This window comes from Uloborus diversus, chromosome 9 (assembly GCF_026930045.1).
Source record: "Uloborus diversus isolate 005 chromosome 9, Udiv.v.3.1, whole genome shotgun sequence".
Taxonomy (NCBI): Eukaryota; Metazoa; Arthropoda; class Arachnida; order Araneae; family Uloboridae; genus Uloborus; species Uloborus diversus.
Window position 1 is genome coordinate 71,729,142 of NC_072739.1, and position 21,071 is coordinate 71,750,212.

The 21,071-nt window shown below is 31.6% G+C and overlaps 1 protein-coding gene across 1 annotated transcript in view; it reads left to right on the forward strand.

Annotated features, from left to right (window-relative positions):
• LOC129229418 (uncharacterized) overlaps positions 1 to 21,071 on the forward strand; it is a 46,619-nt gene that overhangs the window by 12,706 nt on the left and 12,842 nt on the right. Inside the window, exon 3 of the mRNA XM_054863720.1 lies at positions 18,269 to 18,307. Within this exon, the coding sequence (XP_054719695.1) occupies positions 18,269 to 18,307 (39 nt within the window). The remainder of the gene's footprint in view (positions 1 to 18,268; positions 18,308 to 21,071) is intronic.

The following is a 21,071-nucleotide window of genomic DNA, read 5'->3' on the forward strand; positions in this document are numbered from 1 at the left end:
TTTTTTCTCCACCTTTCACTGGTTTGGGATTGACCAATTTTTCAACATGTTTCATGTTTTTGCTTGTGGAGTTCAGTCAGCAGTACCATAAAATCTCAAAAGCACCCCCCCCCCCTTTAGTTTCAAAAGATAACTTACTAATTCCAAAAAAAAAGGGGGGGGGGGAGAGGTTATAATCAAATTTTGTTTTTGTAAAATTTGCCAAAATAATTGTTTGTAGCAATATTAATTTTAGAGTACACAAAATAAATAAGTAAATAATAGTTACTATAAGAAAAGGGAGAAATGAATTAATAAAAGCCTGTCATAATTTCATGGCATGGGGGCGACAATATTTTTTTGAAAGAAAGGATTTTGCATCTTAAGTTACCAAAACCCCTTCCAAAAATAATCAAATGCAGTACACTCACATGAACTTCTTTTGTAACACATATGAACTGAACAAAAAGAAAAGTGCCCTTGCATCAAAAGGCGTCTAGACTTTTGGAAGGAATAAAACTAAAACTATTTTTTTCTTCCCAAGATCCTTTTTTTTTGTTTTGTTTTGTTTAAGTCATACTGTTTTCTTTTCTTCTTGTTGTCTTTTTTTAGAAAAGAAAACCAGCACATGAAGAGGGAAACTAAACCTCTAGAAATGCTTGCCAAATAGAGCATAAAATGTTCATTTTTATTTATTTATTTGGGGGGGGGGGGTAAAGGGATGAAGATGATGTGAAAATGTTTAGGAGGGGGAGGGTATATTTGGGATTACAAAATGATCCTTCCACAAAAAAGGGGGGGGGGGGTTTAGAGGGATTCTTTCTGGTGTTTATAATACTTTCTTGTTCTGTAATACACAATTCCTGTTGAAACTATCTTCAGTCGTCTTCTGCTGTGCAAACTTCATTTCTTTAACTTTCAGTTATTTTATTTCATTTCCATTATTATTTTAATTTCATTCAATTTTAAAGTAGGTGTAAGACATTAGAAGGTTTTACATTACTATTAGCAGTTCATTTATAGTTTCCTGTGCTAATTTAATAACTTAGAATAATATTTGAGTAATCCATCAGAAAGGTATTTTGTCCAAAATGCAGAAACTTTGATATATGTAAAACTTGTCCTCCCTGTATCATCTGATCCCATTAAGATCCCATTATGAAACTTGGTAATATGCTAGAGGATAACACAAAGTAATTTTGTAAATTTTTTCAGAATTTTAAAATTGTCCATTTTTAAAAAATTAAAAATTTAATTTAATTAAATTTCAAAATTATTATTTTTTGATTTTATCAAGTTGCACATCAAATTAAAGCACATTAAAAGAGCTTCAAAACAAGACCAATTTCAAGCTTGTATCTATTATAGTTTCTGAGAAAATGAGATTTAACCGTCTCAAAGTGTAGCATTTTTTGATGAAAATTTGAATAATTAATATTTAATAACTTTTGAATGAGGTGAAAGAATTTTTTTTTTTTTAGCATTTTCATTCATAACTGGGCTAAATCTCTTCATGTACCAAGTTTCATTTAGTTCTGTGACGGTCCGTCCTAAACCGTGTGATGATCTGACACGGAATGACCCTTTAGAAAAGCGAGTTTATTTTATTGAATAGCCATGGTAAATTCCTTTGCATTGGTTTAGGGGCGGTAACTTACTGCTTAATGTTTGCCCACTTAGCTTTAATTTTATTTTTATAAAATTATTTGTTATTAAACAATATTTTTCTTGTTAAAATAACTAATGACATTGTTAGTAAATATTTTCACAAAATTAAGTTGTTTATTAATACTAATAAGATATGTATAGAAATTATATTCATGTTTAAGCTGATTTTTTTATAATATTAAATTTTTTTCCTAACCTCTATTTTTCCGGCATGCCGGAAAGGACCAGGCAAGTGTTATTGAAAATCTGGTCACCCCCGAATTTTGCAGCATGCCAGATAGTGCAGGGTAATATATTACTTTCAGAGAAAAAAATAGAAATTGGCAGAAGTTCACTCTATACTTTCCACAAAAAAAAAAAAAAAAAAAAAAAAATGTTTTGCTGTGTTTTTCTTAAAAGTAATTCCTTTGAATAGAAGAATAAGGAAATTTAATGAACATTTAACGAGAAGAATAAACATTTGAAAAATAAGGTTTATTTGTTTATAAAGTTTTAGATTCTTTTGGTAATTTTTGCTGTGTATTGAGAAACTTCCTTGAGCAAATTTAAATGAATTACCACATTGTTCAAAAAAAAAAAAAACAACTCGTATACCTGCAAACAGTTGCATAATATAGATGAAACGTGCAAACGATGTTCACAGAAAATTTTTGGCTCTGCAGAAATTTTTAAGATATTAAAAAAAAAAAAAAATCCCACACTTTATTTCTGTTTCTTTCGAATTTTGTGTAAAACTAATCTAAATTATGATTTCTTCTTGAAATCCTGATTATAGTATGCTAATTACTTAACCCTAGCTTTATCATAATTTTTACCCTTTCTAACTAAGTCTTGCTGAAATTGCTTTTAATCCTTGTTATTTACATGAATCTGAACTAAATAAAGCTGTAACTGTGTTTTTAGAAACATTTTTTGGAGGGTGTGGGGTATATTTTAGCATTTAAAATTTTTATATCTATATTCAATAGCCAGGCACCCGGGTACCCATTAAACATAAAAAAAAATACCCCTTGTTTCTGACACCATTCTTGATGATTCTCATGTAAAATGAGTCCTTAAATCGAAATATGACCACCATCCCCCCCCATCACTCCCCTCCTTTTGATATCACACCCTCTAATTGTATTCAGTTTTTGGCAGTTACACAGCAATTATTCATGTTTGATAGGGAAAACTGCATTTTGTTCACCATTAATATTCTTCTGAAGGGTTTGAGAAGTGTATAGTGGCAGTTCTCAAAAGGTGGGAACAAAAAAGTTAACTTTGAGCAATTTCAAAAATTTTCAAATTTGACATCAATTTTGCTTTTATTCTATAGTATGCATACCTAGAGCACAATATATGAACATGAAAAGACAGCAGGTATTTGTAAAAATTGCTAATTAGCAAATTAAATCAGCAGTCTGTAGGTAACAGATTTTAGACATTGTTGTCCTGTAGGTAACAGATTTTGGACATCATCATAATGTAAGTTTCAGCATTTTTGACAATTGTTAATCTGATTTTTAACTTTTCAAATGAAAATTTTATTTACTACTTTTTGAATTTTGCAATTTAATAATAAAGAGGATATTAATGAAGTACTTGAATGGCTATACAAACTGCTCTTTACGTATAATAAAGTTTTGGAATGATTTTGAAGAAGTTGATAAAAGGTTAAGAAAAAGGTTCAAATTAAAAATAATTCAAGTGTAAAAAGTGACATCAGTTTTAATAATGAATATTTTTTCTAATGTCATAAGAATTAAAATGATGTCTAAAAAAATTATTGAAAAAAGAAATTCGTATTTCTATTTGGAGATCGAAAAATTATGTTTCCAAAAGAAAGAAGAGCGAAAAAAAAAATTCTAAAATAACAAATGCGGGGGGAAAAAAATTGTTAGCGCAGGTGATAAAGTCGCCAAAACTAATGCAGCTGACGATAAACTACATTTGTCAAACTGGAATTCCACTCTGGTAACCTTTAGCTTATCGTATACTGTGTTGTCGCCAACGGAGGTTTGCTTGGCGATTTTAGCGCAAAATGGCTTTTGTTGCGATCATAACCAGCCATGTTTCTACTGTAATTTATGTATTGTTCAATGTGTAACGTATTAATTATGCAAAATACCAATGGATTAAAGAAGATAACATTATAATAACCTTTTTTATTGAGGTTAGAAGACAGTGGATCAAAAAAAAATTTTGAATAAACGGACAGAATTATCAGCGTCAAGATCATAATGCCATTTGGACATCTCACATGTATGTTTAAGAAAAATTATTTTTCTTCTAAGATACTGCATAAAAGCTTATGAAAACACTTTAAAACAATTAAAAATTGATTCTGAGGATCGATAAATACCTTTAAAATGAAAACATTATATACTTAATTCTCAAATAATAGCATTGTAAGGATCGTAACTTTTGGACATGCATCAATTTTCAAACTTACTTTATTCTAAAATTGTTTACAAAGTAAATAATCTCTCTTTACTTTTGTTATTTGTGTAAAATATTAACAAAAAATTATTCAGTGTTCGATTCATACCTTTAATTTTTTTTTTTGAAACGTATGGAAATAATTAAAAAAATTTTTTTTTAATGATACATTTGCTCAGTTAACGTTTTGGTATGTCCAAAATTGTGCCTTTTAGCAAAGAAAATGTTTTTTAAGGGTATTTGAAGAGCATTTTTTCCATAATTTATGTCAATTCTTGTCTCTATACCGTATTATTATTTAACTCAAAAATTTTTGAGTCGGTTAAAATGAAAGTTATTTGGTGTTGAAGCTTCAAAGTTGAGGTCTGTGTTTGTTCCCACCTTTTGAGAACTGCCCTAGTTAAGAAACTAAACATTTGTATCAAGCGAGTCTCCCCCACCCCCACCCAAATATCTAAAAAATCTTCACAAACGATTTTTTTTTTGATAAAGGTTCGTTTTACAATTTTATCACTTATCTTTTTGGTGTAAAACCAAGGTATTTCCGTATCATTGACTTTTATTCAAATTACTTTTACAGGTATAATTAAGATTTTAAATGAAATTTAAGTATACTCATAATTTGCATTAATGTATATTTATATTTCAGAGGGCACTGCACCCATTGTTTATCACCCTTTGATCAAATGCTCCGAAATTATTGGAGCATTTGATCAATTGTGTCAACACCAGAATTTGTTTTGTTATGAAACAAAATAGTTGTGGCTTTTGATTGCTCCAAAGTTGCTTTTGGTTTTGATGTGAAGTGGAAAGCAATATTACTGTTTTTTTTCTTTTTGTTGATGTTCAAACATTGCTACATTGTCAGTGATACCGAATTAAGAACTTAGTGTATCTTGTGATGTAGATAATAACTACGAGTATCAGACGCCATGGCAGCAAATGATAGTGATGATAAAAGTTACACATAATATTTTTTGATGCATTGGGCCACCTGTATGAGCTTCGCGTGCCATAAGTTGAACATGACTAGTATAAATAAATAAAATGCTATGAATTCATTATGAAATACCAAAGCATACCTACTTATACATTAGGGTGGGTCAAAAAAAAAAAAAAAAAAAAAATTGAAATGTTTAGGGGCAGGAGATTAAAAAGGTGCTAAATGGTCTCAAACTAACATGTGTGAAATTTTATTCCATTCTGGTAAGCCATTTTGCCTCCAGATTAAGTTTGAAGTTTGGATTTCCTTACCCCAATAGGATACGTTCCATGTAAGATTGCAATAACAATAAATGTTACTTCGTTTTCCGAAATAAGTTACAAAACTTTCATTTTACTTACACCTGGTTTAAATTCACACTTGCCATTTTAGGTGTTGGAATTGGTTGAAATGTGTGAAATAGGTCAAACGCTCACTGCCTACTGTGCAACTGAAATGAGTAAGAGATGCTAAAAATCTACCTCTTGAAATACAGCAACAATCTTTTGAAATCCTATCCAAAAATAACTAAGAAAATAATCAAAATCATTTTACCGAGCTACTAAATTGCTATTTGACACTTCATCTTACAAATGCAAAGGTATTAACGATTACATTTGTCCGGAAAAAAAAAACATGAGAGAGGGAGAGAAATTGCAGCTTCGGCCTCAAGAAGAAAGCTTTAGTATCATTACTTCATCGCATGTCTTTTATCGGATACAGACAGTGAGGATCAATTAAGGAACCTTTAGAAGCTTCAAACTACAAACGCTTATATCGATAAATTTACTTCTACAAGCCATACAGTAGACTTTAATTTGCTTTCACGGACATGTGACAGATACGATGTATCGGACAGGGCTGGAGTAGCTATTGCTTCAGCAGTACTTTACTCCACCGCTTCAGAAATTATTGAGAGAAACATGCTCCATTGGAAGTACAAAATAGTACGAAAATCGGACAAAAATCTGCCCTGGCAAGAGCCCTAGCAAGATTTGTCAGGTTCTATGACTAACTTGTGCAAATCGAGTTCTACATTTGTGTGTTTCAGTGGAATCTCCTTCTGAAAACTTAATAATTCTTGCAAAATAAGTCGTCAACGTTTGCTATCAAAAGTTACCCTTTATGTGCAGATTGGCTCGGCAGTTGTTCTCTGCATCTAGATATTTATCCATTGAGTTGAAATGCAAAATAGATCCCGCAATCCAAAGAAACAGTGTTTTTGCGTTAATTTATTACAATGCTGACAGACTTGGAACAGCACATCCATGAATTCGCAGCCTGTTGGATTTTGGAAGCTCGTAGTGTTCAGCAAAACAGACTCCCAAAAGACAAATTTTTCATTCTTATTGTGCAGTTTCATGCAGAATTTTATATTGATCTCAAAGACTTGAAAAATGAGTCTGATCCACCAATACTGAAATCAATCTCTGAAGAAGATAGTCAAATGTTTATTTCATTCAAAAAAAGAACTGTTTACTATGCCTTCCATGCCATACACACAAGCTTTTGAAATGCAGGGGGGTTCATGGGGGACTGCGGCATTAAAATTTTTAAGAGGGTTGATTTTAGATTTTTGACCTTTTTTGGGGGGGGGGGGTGCCATCACCCCATGGGAATGGGCACCTGTGGAAGGTCAGTTAAAATTGACGTAAATTTCAACTGCATTGTGCAAAAAAAGAGAAGCTTAAGGGGGTCCGGGACACAAAAATCGTCAAATTTTGCAATTTTTTTTAATTATTTAAAAAATTACTCCGTTTCTTCTGCTAAAAACGACGTTTGAATCGTGTTTTTATCTTTATTAGAACAAAAGATATAATTCTCTTTGTTGCCTGCATCTAACTAATGTGTGTTGAACATTAAAACTTTAAATGCGTTTTTCTCCATGATGCAATTTTTCCCGATTTCTTGCATTCAAACTCTTATAAGTCAAGAACCAATGAAGATAAAGTAATGAAATTTGGAGCATGTCTTTTTCAAACAGTTTACAGGGGTCTGTCCAGGATTTTTCACAGGGTCCGTTTTTTGTGAAAAATCAAATAATTTTGTGAAAAATGAATTAATTTTGTGAAAAATCAAAAAATTTCGCAAAAAAAAAAAAATTTTTTTTTTTTTTTTGTTAAAACGAAATTGTAGAATTTAGAGATGGCACAAACTGCATCAATTAAACTTAAAGTTGAGTGTTTTCCTCTTCTACGTCGAGAAAATCATTCTGGATTTTTTTTCTGATATTTGGCGGGGGGGCATCGCTCTTTCAAGTATCAATATTTATCTACCATTCTACATTATGTTAAATTATACTAGATATATTTCTGTACAGTACTTAAAATAATTGTAACAAAAATATAAATAAATAAAATAAAATTCAGAATAGGGTTCAGCATTCAACTTTTTGACCCAAGACACTCTTAAGAAGCACAGAATTTGGTTTAAAACTTCTAAATTCCGTGATTTTAACAAAAATAAGAAGATATTTCAGTTGTTTACTTCTTAACAAAGCGTAATAATCATTAAAAATTCGAAAAATCGGATTCCCATAGCGGATGCAAAGAGATCGCAATTCTCAAAGTGAAGGCATCAAAAGTATAAAAACAGCTTGTAAAAGAAATATTTTTGATAAAATTATTTTAAAATTGCATTTTAGAGTCCTATAATAAACATATCATTAATATCTGTGGACACAGTTGACCCAAAAATAAAATAAAATAAACCATCTATTTAGCATTTTAAGTTTTGACTCATAACAGAAAATGGAATTTTGCTTTAAAAACTTGAAATGAGAGTTCGAACAGAAATAAAGAGACTTTTCATTTATTTGAATCCTAATAAAGCGAAGTTAGCTTGAAAAAAGAACAAAATGATTCTCATATCGGATGTTAAAAGATTGAATTTTTCAAAATGTAGACATCTAAAGAAAAAAAAAACGGTAATTAAAAGAGTTTATTTATAGTTAATCATCCTTGTTAGCATCGAAAAATCAAAACCCATATAATTTTCTCCCAAAATAACAATTAAACATCGCACCGCACCGTAAAAACGCAAATATTGACAAGCTGGCAAAATGATGAGAATATTTTCTAATCAAGTCATTATAAAGGTTCAACGCCAGACGCTAAGTGGTGATAATTTTGAAGTTGGTAACACTATCTGAAGCGATCATATTTTTTCCTCACCCTTACTATCCCTTTGCAGTTCTAAGTTCATTTCGCAGATATATATTATAATTGTTTATTAAATCATGATCGGAGAAAAGTGCTTGCCAATGCCTTTTCAGAAAAGTTTACAAAAACACCGCTGCTAATTAGCTGTGATAAAACAAACAACCCTTATATTTATTTGGCAGTAGCCATTATTTATCGCTTGCAGGAGCATTCCAAGAGTGCCGATTTTTTTTTTTTTTTCAAAATTAGCCGATTGTGTATAAGCTGATCCCTCTAATTTGACTTAAAAAAGGGTTCCAAAAATTATCGGTTTATACACAGAAATATGCGTTATTTTGCTTTCAGATTTGCTCTTTCAATAAACAATTTGACAGATCCAATCTTGTTTATCAGAATTTTGTGAAGGGTCCGTTTTGTTTGATCGGGATTTTGAGAAAGGTCCGTTTTGTTTAATCGCAATTTTGTGAAAGGTCCGTTTTGGTTGATCGGATTTTTGTGAAGGGTCCGTTAACGGACCCAAATATCCTCTGGCCAGACCCCTGGTTTACTTAATTTTTTATTCGGCGATTTTGAAAAAAACGTTTACTGCTAAAAGTATGGTTTTTTTTAAAAAAAGTATCTTTGAATTTTTCAAAATTTTTCTTCAAATATTTTAAATTTTTTATTGAATCAATATTTTAAAAACCGCCGAATAAAAATTAAAGCTTAGATATTTGTGCATACTTTTTTGAAAAAAAATTGAAAATTGATCAACAATATTTTGAGTTATAGCAATTTAAAGCAAACTTGTTTAAAAAAAAAATTAAATTTAAATAAATTTTTTTTTTCATATTTATGTTGTGATTTTGCTTATTAATTAAATGGTGAATCAATGCAAAAAAATTAAAAACTCTAAAGTATATAATAAAAAAAATTTCAAAATGTGTCCCGGACCCCCTTAAATAAAGATCCAGACTAGATAGTAAGGACTTTAAAGCTATTTTAAGATGAATATTTTTAATTTTGAAAATTAATGATTATCATAAATGTTTTTGTAAAAAATTATTAATACGTGGACAACCTTAAGTTATATATATTTGTTATTCTCTTTTTCAGTTTTTTTATGAAAATAGACTTTTTCCTTTAAATACGGATTTTTCAAACTCTATCTGGAGGCAAAAAATGGACTCCGAATTGAATGAAATTTTATATATAACCTCAAAACATCATTTGCAGGGTTCGTACGCTCCTTCAAAACTCCTCCAATACCCCTTCATTTAGGAAATTTTTTTGAAGGGCCCTTCAAACTCCTACATTTTAGTTTTAACTCCTTCAAAACTCCTTCTTTTTTTGCTCAAGACTGCATAATCTTCTTCTATGACAATAACTAAAATATTTCAATCGACAACTTAACTTCATCACAAGGGGGATTGTATAATGGCAATTTTAATGTAAATTTTTTTTTTTCATAAAGATGTGATTCACAAATTGATATAGAAGTTTGTAAAAGTTGAAGGTGAAAATATTATTAGTTAACTAAGACGTTCCACAAGTCAAGTAAAACATGCTTAAATGGTGCTTGGCTATTTTTTCAAGTTTTATTATTATTGTTTCTCCCTCCACCACACTCACAACAGCAAAAGTCAGGTTGTCTAATTATTTAAATATTTATAAATACATACATTGATGTACTATACTAAGTGAGTGTGTTGAAAAAACAATTGTTTAGTAAATCGCAGATATGATATTGTAAAAAGGGTCATCCATAAGTGATGTCATGCCTTGAGGGGGAGACGGGTTCATGAAATTGCAATAAGGGGAAGAGAGAGGGTGACATCACAGTTATTGTAACTATGTTTATAGAAAAATATGACATGTGGCAAGAGGAAGAGTTAGGTAAAGTGTGAAACTTTGTGACAAGAGGGAAGGGGGTCAAATATGTTGAAAAAAGTGCAACATCATTAACTGACGGCCCATTAGTACTCCTTCAAAATCTCATTTTACCCCTTCGAAACTCCTTCATTTTATTTCTGAAATTGAGTATGAACCCTGCATTTGACACCTTTTTCTTGCCCTGCCCGATGGAAATCAAACTTTTTTTTTTTACCATAGGGCGATGGCCCACCCTATCATACATCCAGTATTATGAAAAAACTGGAGAAAAACAATTTTTTCTAACAGACCTTTCAGCGTGAAATGTAAGAACAAGCAGCAGGAAAAACAGTAAGCTAATTTTTTTTTTTTTTTTTTAACAGAATACACACATTTCCCAAGATGAGGGTGGAAGAAAAAGTTTCATTTAAATTGAAGAGGTGTCAGAATTTTTTTTTTTCCCTGCTCTATACCTTCAAAACTCAAAATGAGTGCTCGGGTATTAGGTTATTGAGAGTAAGGGAAAAGTTTGGTCATTGGCTCAAGGGCTGAAGACAAAGGAGTAAACAGTGGCAAATGGAGACTGCTTAAACTATGACTATATGTTTTTTTATTTTACTCTTCAAGCTATGTAAAATAAACAACCTTATAGACTACTGACCGGTCTCCAGGGGCGGACTGGTCAGGTCGGCTAGTCGGGGGTCCCCGACTGGGTCAACCGCCGAGTGGGCCACTTTAAGCAATTTTTTATTGAACTTAGTACATTTAATTCATATTTAACATTTTTTACAGCATAATAATAGAAAAAATGAAATTTGTTCACTCTATGGGGAAAAAAGTTTTTGGAAGCAGCTTTATTTTTCCCATCCTTAGCATGGGCCAAAGTAAGTAGCCGAAGTCCACAGGTGCGAATGGTTTCCTCTCTTTGTCAACTTTCTCTCTAGTTTTTAGAGCTCTGGGTTCCATGGCTCCCACATTAAGGAAACGGGGCAAGAGAAATTAGGGTCCGATGCGGCCTGAAAAGGGCCCGGGACGAAAAAAGAGCTTTCAAAATCTTATATTAGTATGTCTATTAACTACAGTTGGCCTGCACCACTAGACAAAGTGGCACCAGACCTGCTACAACTGTGGGGGCCATGCTTTGGGGTGTTGATACATGAGCAGCGGCATGCTCAAGTTGGGGACTTGATGCAGGAAAGAGTTAAGTCCAAACTTTTCTAAAAATTCATTTTTGCGTGTGGAGAATTGGTTGTTCCAATTGGTGCAACAACGGGTCACAAATGTAAGATTAGACCTTTGCTTTCTAGTAAACAATGTTAGCCTTTCGATCGGACACTAATGTTATTTATTGGTCTTACCAAAAGTGAGTGAGTCTGAACTTACCTGGTTCTTGGTTTTTGCATCAAGGCCCAAGAAGGAAATTGTGTATTATAGATTTAAGGTGGTCCGGGACACATTTTGAAAAAAAAAAAGGCATTTAACAATTTAGAGTTTTGAAATTTTTTACACTGATTCACTACAGTTTGATTCGCAAAATCATAACAAATGTTAAAAAAAATATTTACATTTAGTTATTGTTTTCTAAAAAAATGGGGTTGCTTTAAATTGCTAAAACTCGAAATATTCTTGGTCAATTTTCAAATTTTTTTCAAAAAACTTTGCACAAGTATCTAAGTTTTAATTTTTATTTGACGATTTAAAAAATATTAATTCAATAAAAATTGAAAATATTTCAAGAAAAATTTTGAAAAATTCAAAGATAGTTTTAAAAAAAAGATATTTTTTGAAGTAATGTTTTTCTTTTCAAATTCACCGTATAAAAAGCAAAGTAAACTGTTTGAAAAAGATATGCTCCAAATTTCAATGCTTTATCTTCATTGGTTCTTGACTTATAAGAGTTTGAATGCCAAAAATCGGGAAAAATTGCATCATTGGAGAGAAACGCATTTAAAATTAAATATATTAGTTAAAAGAATGCAACAAAAATAATTATATCTTTTGTTCTAATTAAGATAGAAACAAGATTCAAACGTCCTTTTAAGCAGAAAAAGACGAAGATTTTTAAATGATTTTTTTAAAAAAAAGCAAAATTTGACACATTTTATTTTTTGGACTCCCTTAAATATCGAAAAATTGCCAGACAAAGTCTTCGAACTTTAGGCATTCCATTAAAGTCACTAAAGATAGCTTGGAAATTCACTTATAGAAATTTTCATGGGAGAGCTTCGCAATGCTTTTATTTGCACTATAGCCAAAAAATGATTTCAGTTTCAGAAAAAAATGCCCAGAGAGAACTAGTGTTTCCTCCAGACCAAAAAAGGGGCAGTGCATTTTCAGATAATAGGGATAAAAGGGTAGAGAAGTTTTATTGAATAATAAAGGTGCTTCTTTTACTTTTTGGTATAATAGGTACATACAAAGTTCAAGTGTTTTCGATAGTAATTATTTTTAAAATATTAAAAAGCTTTTTGATGTTTAGTTTTAAAAGTAATGTGCAAAACATTCAGATATTTTCTAATCTGATTCTTGTTGGAAATATGATTAAAACGAAAGAATGACGTTTCAAGGACAGGGGTCGAAGGTTAGCTTAAATGAGGAAGGGCACGGTGCCGTTCTAAAAAACCTTGGGGCAAACCTTTCACTTTTCCTTTCAATGTTTCAGAACATCCCAGTAGCAGAAACTTTCTATCCAGTCTGCGACACCATTTTGCACAGTTGAAAATAATCTGCAGCATTATTATCAGTTTTATTTTGAGTTTTCATAAAATACACAATAAAGGTCAAGACTCAGAAATTTTCCAACTGGCCAGTGGCCGTTAGACCTGAAAAACGTAGTGGCCACCACTGTCGCTGAGTTTTAAAGCATAAAAATAAGAGGGGGGGGGGGCAGTTTTTTCACTACTTTCATAAAAATAAATAGAACTCTGCACACTATGAAAAGCAATTATTCAATACATATTTATTTAAGTGTGGAAAATTTAAGTTAAAATAGGTTTTTTATTTTTTTTAAATGAATAAATAGATAAGTTAATAAATGAGAAGTTGCAAGAAACTGCATTTTAGATTATAGCAATGTTTTAGTTTATAGCAAAGCTTCCAAAGTAAATGCAATTCCTCAGGTAATAATTCACACTTTTTTATGAAAATCATTTTAAAAGAAACATGATTTATTGTACATTTTATGTAATCTTCATTTGATGTTCATTGAGGTAAACATCAAATTCTGTTTTTGGAATCTTAGGCAAGTAATAGTCTCGTCTATTTCCATCTTGCGAATGACCAAATATGGCGTCTGTGCGAAAATGGCGTGATTCTAATTAGGTTTTTGAATTTGTTACATAAAAGTAGAAATAAATTCAAAATCCTTAGAAAACTACAATTTAGATGAAATAGTCAGTTTTTAGCACTTTAGCCTCTAAAGCAATGAAGGTAAGATATTATTCTAAGATAAAATTTTTAACTTTATAAGACAATAGTTAAAAATTATCCGAAAAAATGGCACATTTTGCATAATTTTCAACAGTTTGCATTGCAATAAACATCCAATTCCGTTTATGAAAACGTAGGCACTTAAAATCTTGCGTACCAACATCTTGGGGAATGACCAAACATGGCGACTACGCCGAAAATTAAGATATAAATTTTTGAATTTGTTGCGAAAAAATAATTCAAAAATAAAAATCCTCATGAGGCTACATTTTAGTTGAAAAGCTTTTAGCACTTTTGCGTCCAAAGCAATGAAGATAAGGTGAAATTTTAAATATAAAACTTCTCAAGAAAATTACTTTAAAAAATAAAAGAAAACGATTTGCTGCACATTTTAAGTTATTTTCATCAGTTTGCAGTTAAATAAAACATCCAATTCTGGTTTGTTTTTTAAAACTTAGGCACTTAAGCATCTTATCTACTTCGATCTTGTGAATGACCAAATATGGCGACTATGTTTCTAGCTGAAATGCTGAAAGCATCCATCGTTTTTCCGGCCAAAAAACGATCTTTGCAAAGTTGAATTTTTTTTTTTTTAAATGTCTTTTATTTATTTATTTTTCTTTCTTTCTTTCTTTTTGTTCTTTTATAAAATTGTCTGCAGGTCGCTGAAAAATCTGCGACACAAGTCTCGCGTCTCGCAGTTTCTGCTACCCGGGCAGAACATATTAGATTATATTTTTAAAATTTCAATGTTGAAAAATTTTGATGGAGAGTCGCCAGATTCCCTATAGTAACGAAATGTAGTTTAAAATTGGGTCAAGTATACTTCAGTTTTTAAATGCTTCCAAATGAGATCACTGACCCTTCTCTCAAACGTGACCAAAGTTAGTTTTGCATTATTTAATAGTTCAAACTCTAAACGTTTTTGTAGAGAGATCCCTATGCTGTTCCATAAAATTACATTAATTTTATTAAGGGTAGCCTAAAATTGCATTTCTTAAACTTCCCATTTCAGAGAATTTCTGGGAAGAGCCCCCGACATTCTATTGTAAACAAAAATAGACTAAAATGGATTTCAATTTTGAAAAAAAATTTTTTTTTTTGGTGATTTGTGTCATCACTACCACACTAGGAAAGCTTTTCCAACCACGCATTGCTATTTATAGATGTGTTGTATAATAGAATAGGGAAGGGATGGAGTCAGGAGTTATCCATCAACTTTTCAATCTTGAAGCTTCCAAAATGTAATGCTAGTGGGTTTTCATTGATGGTAGGGGAATGACTCGAGATCGGTGTCACTCCCCCGGAATTTTTTCGGAATTGAAGTTCTAAAAACGTTGAAGACCCTCATTAACGACATTTTCGAAAAAGTTTTCTATTCCGGCGATTTTTTTTTTTTGAAATTAAAGCTCCAAAAATTCAAAATTTTTGACGGTTTTCGATGACATTGGAGAGAGGGGATTAAGGGACTCTCTCCTGGAAAATTTTTGGAATTAAAGTCATAAAAATACAGTTGTAGGCAATTTTTTGTGATGTGTTTGGGGGGGGGGAGAGTTTGGTGACCTATTACTGAAAATTTTTCGAATTTATAAATCTTTTGGGGGGGGGGGGGGGCGGTTGCCCCCCTTGTGGGATCTGCCACTTTATGTGCTAGCAAGTGAAAAGGGAAATGCATACTCATTTTGAAGTGATTGTGTCTAGTTTAAATTCCATTTTAAAATGGGATTTCATGGGAGATATTCTAGCAAAGGGTTTTACTTTTAAATTCATTTGTGTATGTAGCCATGGTGAACATGTTATCTTTCCAAGGAGGAAATATCTAAATTTATGACTGATCTATCTATGGATCTTTCGGGTGACAGTGAAACAAGGTATTGGAGTTCTTCATATAGTAGTTACTTTCCAAAATCATACGCTGCAAAAGAAAGCAAAGAACTTAGACAGAGATGTGTAGTTTGCTCAAAGCACAATAAAAGATGTAACTCTACCTATGAGTGTAAAATGTGCAATTCATGCCGCTTTAAAATAATGTTACAACATTCTTCAAGTATTTCAATAATTATGTGCAAATATTTTTTTTGTTTGGTATAAAATATATTGTTTAATTTTGGTACTTTTAGTTATAATAAAAAAACAATATATTTTGTATTTTTATTATTAAATATCAATTATTTTCATCAAATTTACTTCTTATGATTGAAATTATGATATATTTTATCATATATTAAAAATAGGTTTCATTTCTACGTTAAGTGTGCATTTTATCCATTATTATGTAATGCGTACTTTCCGAAATTGTGTATTAGGCTAAGCAGAAGAAATTTCCCCAGTCTGTATGCACAATCCGCGGGTAACAACTGCCGTCCTGAGGGAGCGCTATCTTCTGCGGGCTGCCATCCCGAACGGGTTAAACCTATAGAGCTTAGTAATTAATACACATTTACGACAGATAATTGAATGTATATAATTTCTGCTTGTCATTTAGTTTCTTCGGCAGCAATGAAGCAATGAATTTAGTTGTGAAGTTCCCTTCAGTTCTAATGAATTATTAAATGATAATGTTGTAATAGTAAACAGGAACTTAAAAAATGAGCTTCCATTATCATCAATATATACATCTGCTCTTTCATTTTTCAAACATTCTTAACCCGGTTGTAATACCGTGAGATGAAAAAGAATTTCGAATGATTTCTTCAATGTGTCAGTTAATAGAACAGATACCATTTACAAGCTGAAAGAAAGTAACTGTCGGGAACCTGACTAGGTTCTCACACCACTATGGGTCTAAATGAGCCACATACATTTCAGAAATCTATGCAACCTTCAAATACAGAACGAAACTCTCAAAATTATCTGTAAGGATTGGAGACTTACTCAAGATCAGCTACACAGATGGCCCCTTTATCAATATAAGGGGTCATGGAATAGAGGGAAATGTATGACAACAAGCGGGGAATGGACCAATATGTGACTACTTAAGGGTTAAATAGAGGGAAAGGCTCTGCAAGTAAAAACACATTAAACGTATAATTATGTATTACAGGGCTTCAAATTGGTCTTCCCCCTCTAGATTCCAATTTTCGAATCGATTCCATTTTAGTCCACTTTTAAACATCTTGGTCTGTTTACTCCTATTTTAAATGATTAAAGATTCAGTTTTAGGGAGGGCTCTCTCCTCTCACAATAATCAGCAATCAACTGTTGCATTGAAGACATGTCATATTCAATCTTTTCCTCACCTGCAATATAAATGTCTACACTGAAGCTAAACTTTCTTTATGATAATCTAAAATCTGTGTAAAAATTAGATCACATTTTTTACTTCCTTTTTATTGGTTCAGAGAGGGGTATTGTTCAGTGTTAAATAATGGTACATTTTGCTACACATTTCTTTAAAATAATAATAAAAGTAAATACTATATCATTTAACAAGAATTATCTGGTGTACAAATAAGTTTTAAGGGATTTTTTTTTTCAAGTTTCACGTTTTATTGTGAAAAAAATGGTTTCATGTTCATTTTTCCAACAATTGTCCAATGTTGGCCACCACCTTTTCCCATCTTTATGGCAATTTTCAGATGCCATCTCGAAAAAATGATGCGTCTTTTGATGTGATCCACAAATCAATCCAATTTTGGACTTCTTCAAAAGAGCAGATGTGCTGAACCTCAAGAGCATGCGTCATCGGCAAAAACAATTAGTGGTCAGAAGAGCTAATGTCTGGGCTATATAATGGGTGGGGTAGGACTGTCCATTTCAGGGTATTGAGGTATGTTTTGACTGGCTGCGCAACATGTGGCCGAGCGTTATCATGTTGCAAAATTTCCTTGTAGTGTCTCTCCATATGTTGTATGGGTTTTTCCCCGCAGTGCTCGACTCAAACACATTAATTGAGTTCAGTAAAGTTGTTTGGTATTAGTCTTCGTCCAATAGAGCTTCCAATTCAGCATCTTCAAACTTTTGTGGCTGTTCATTGTGCTCTTTGTCATTGGTATTAAGATCATGACTTCTAAAATGTCTATACCAAAACTCACATGTAAAAATTGATGAAGCATGTTCCCCCGTAAGCTTCTTGCAGCATTTGATTGCCTTCAGCTGCACTTTTCTTCAAATGGAAGCAGAAAGTAAACTTTCCTGCAAATTGTGTTTTGTTGCCACAAAAGTTGACATATTCAGAGCTCACAAAACTATATTGTTTCCACTTCAGTAAAATGTCACATATTGAAAATGAAATCCTAATGATGAAGTTATGAAATGAAGTTAGTTGCAACATTGTTTGTTTCAATTTCATGCCAGTGACACCATCTCTTGAAAATCCTTTAAAACTTATTTGTTCACCAGATATGTTATTATGAATGAATTTTAATGATAAATGAAGGCTGTATTGAAAATTAGTGATGCTCTTACAACATAAGAAAATAAACTTACAGTGTTGTGACAAAAAAGTTCCTGAATTTAGCTAGTGGAGCTTACAAGAATTCTAACGAAAGAAAAGAAAAAGGAGAATAGGTTAAGAAAAGAAGGGTGGGTAAAGATGCTGAAAACTTGAAGAAACTAGGCTAAGAAATTTTTTAATGTCTTGTTTATTTTTGTTCAATTTTGAAAGTGGTAAAACAAGAAAAATTTCCAGTGAACTTTGCAGCATAAGAACTAATAAGAGACAAATGGCAGTTATATAGTTTACTTACTAAGAAGATTACAATGTTAGTGAAATATTAATGTTTCAAGAAGTTCATTTTCTTTAAAATTATAAGTCTTCAATTTTTTCCCCCAACAGGTGCAAAACCACAGTTTCTGAGAATGCTGATACTGTTTTGTATCCTTTGTTTTTAAATAGTTTTACACTGTGCCTTTTTTAATGTGTCCATTTTTTATTTGAAAAATTTGGTTATTTCAATTTAATTTATGTGTCTCAAGATGAATTATGATTTTAGTAATTTTGTAAAATATAATTTTAATAATGAAGATTGAATGTAAATACTCTCATCTTTTGTACTTAATTTGTCGGTAAGGGCATCTCTTGTTTGAAGCTGATAAATATTCTTACACTGCTTGATTTGAAAATATTGAAGGATGAGTTTCCCAATGTGTTGAAGGATGTTATGTATTGTGCATGTGTATATACAGTAGAAGACTGCTATAACGCCGACCTATATAACGCAATTCTCTATAAACCGCACTACTTTTCAGAAGTAAACAATGGTTTTGAAGTTCAAAAAATCCCTCTGTTTTCCTCTGCAAACATAAAAATTGTTAGGCAAATTAAAATTTTGAAAGTTTTTCATCTTTCCATCTTATTTCAAAGCTTTTAAATTGAAAATTAGTATTCATAGCAAACAGAAAATACCAGATGGCTCTTGAAATGCAGCTGCTATGCACACCATGAAGCTAGCAGAAGTGCAGGATTTTGATTGTGAAACATATTTATTTGTGAATAACTAATTGTAATATTGGTGCTTTAATACTCACTGCAGATAAAACTCATTCTGAAGTGCTAATATATAGATATATTCTGAATATTAGTTTCAAAATTTGTGAAATGATCTATATAACACAAAAACCTGTATAACGCAAATACTGTGGTCCCAAGGTGTGCGTTATAACGGTCTTCTACTGTACTGTGTTTTATTTATTTTTCCTTTTCAAATTTGTGTGTCAAGTATGTTATGCATTCTCAAATTTGTAGTAAAAATCGTGAAATTTTTTTTTATTGATATAAAACTTTATTTCAAAAATAAATAAATAAAAACAGCTTTATCATAAAAATTGTTTTTCTCACAAAAATTGTTTGTTACTTTTTCATTTCAGATGATTGAATTTCAAAAAAAATTAAGTACTTCTTAAAAAAGTTTCAGTTGAAAAAGTTTTTACTTTGTCTGTCCCTAGAAATGCCCCTCCCCCCATTCTCCCCCTCTTTTTTTGCTGAAGTATTATGTCATCAAAGGTTCTTAAATTGTTGTTTTAACTGGAAAACTTCCTCTATTAAGAATATGTTTGAAAAAATAGGAGCAACTTTCATACCTCAGTCAATAAAGGGTATATGTCGGAACAAATTAGGGACAAGCTGAATTTTTGGCAGTTGTTAGTATCCATAAAGGGTAGTATTTTCCCAAAAGTCCCCGCCTCTCCTCCTTGAGCTTCCCCCCTAGCCCCCCCTTAAGTATAAAATTATAGGTTTTTAAACAAACTGGTATATCTCTGTTAAATATTAGTCAAATCTTTTAACCTTAACATATTTTTAATCGTTATAACATGGCAAATGAGAAATTACCCTCAATTTTTTTTATACAAAAATTTTTTTTTGTAATTTGAGCAGTTACTTCATTTTTTATCATTTTTTGTTTTTAATGATGTAATCTTGAGGGTTTCTCACATCTAATAGTCATTAAAAAAAATGCAGCATAGTTTTTAGAGCAGTTTCTAAGCTTTCCAAAGATATATACATGTATAGAATTATGCAGTCAACTTTACGCATAGAGCACGCAACAAAACGGCAAGCATTACCTTGCTAACGCGCTTGAAGCTTTCTTCTTACACCAGTCCATCGAAGGTTTTTATCGAAAGAAATTAGGGACATGCTGATTTTTTGTCAGGAGGGGAGTATTTTCCCGAAGATCCCTGCCTCTCCCCTTTGAGCTTTCCCCCTAGCCCCCCCCCCTTAAGTATAAAATTTTAGGTTTTTAAACAAAGGCCTATATCTCCGTTAAAGATGATTCAAATTTTTTAAACTTAATCTATTTTAAATCTTTATAACATGATAAATGAGAAATAACCTTTAAATGTTTTATACAATTATACTTTTTTTGTAATTTGAGCAATTATCTCATTTTTCTTCATTTTTCTTTTTTAAAGATGCAGTATTGGATGTGTTTCACATTTGATATTTATAATTTGGAAAAAGAAAAAAAAACCTGCAGCGTAGTTTTTGGAGTAGCTTTCGAATTTTCCAAAGATTTTTTCATTTTTAGAATTATACAGTCAACTTTACGCATAGAACGCATGAGAGGAAGGCAAGCACCAACTTGCTGACGCACTAGAAACTTTCTTCTTACCCCAGTCAATAAAATGTTTCTGTTGGTAGAAATTAGGGACAGGCTGTATTTTTGTTGGTAATTGTACCAAATGAGAGGAGTATTATCTCAAAATTCCCCCTTCCCCTTTGGGACCCCCCCCCCCCTCAAGTTAGTTAAATAAATTGTCAAATTATGAAACAATTTTTATTTCAAATGTGTTTTCTATTGGTTTTAGAAAACAAGGCCTAAATTTTTGACACTATTTCAAAACAGTTGAAGAAAAGTAGTAACACATATTTTAACCTTTTGGTTAGAACAAATCTTTGGTTATACTTTTTGGGTAGTTCAGAATGCAGTGCAATGTGTACTTAAATGTGACTAATTTTCGTTAGAAACTTCGCTTGTTTAAAACTTAAGATTCATACAGGGGAACATCAGAACTGGCCAAGTTTTCAGAAACTTTTTTTAATTGACGATTAAGAGTGTTGCTGACACTGTAGAAAAAGGTTTTTAGCAGGCATATCGATAAAATTTTCAAATTCACACTTGCTTTGATTATAATACAGG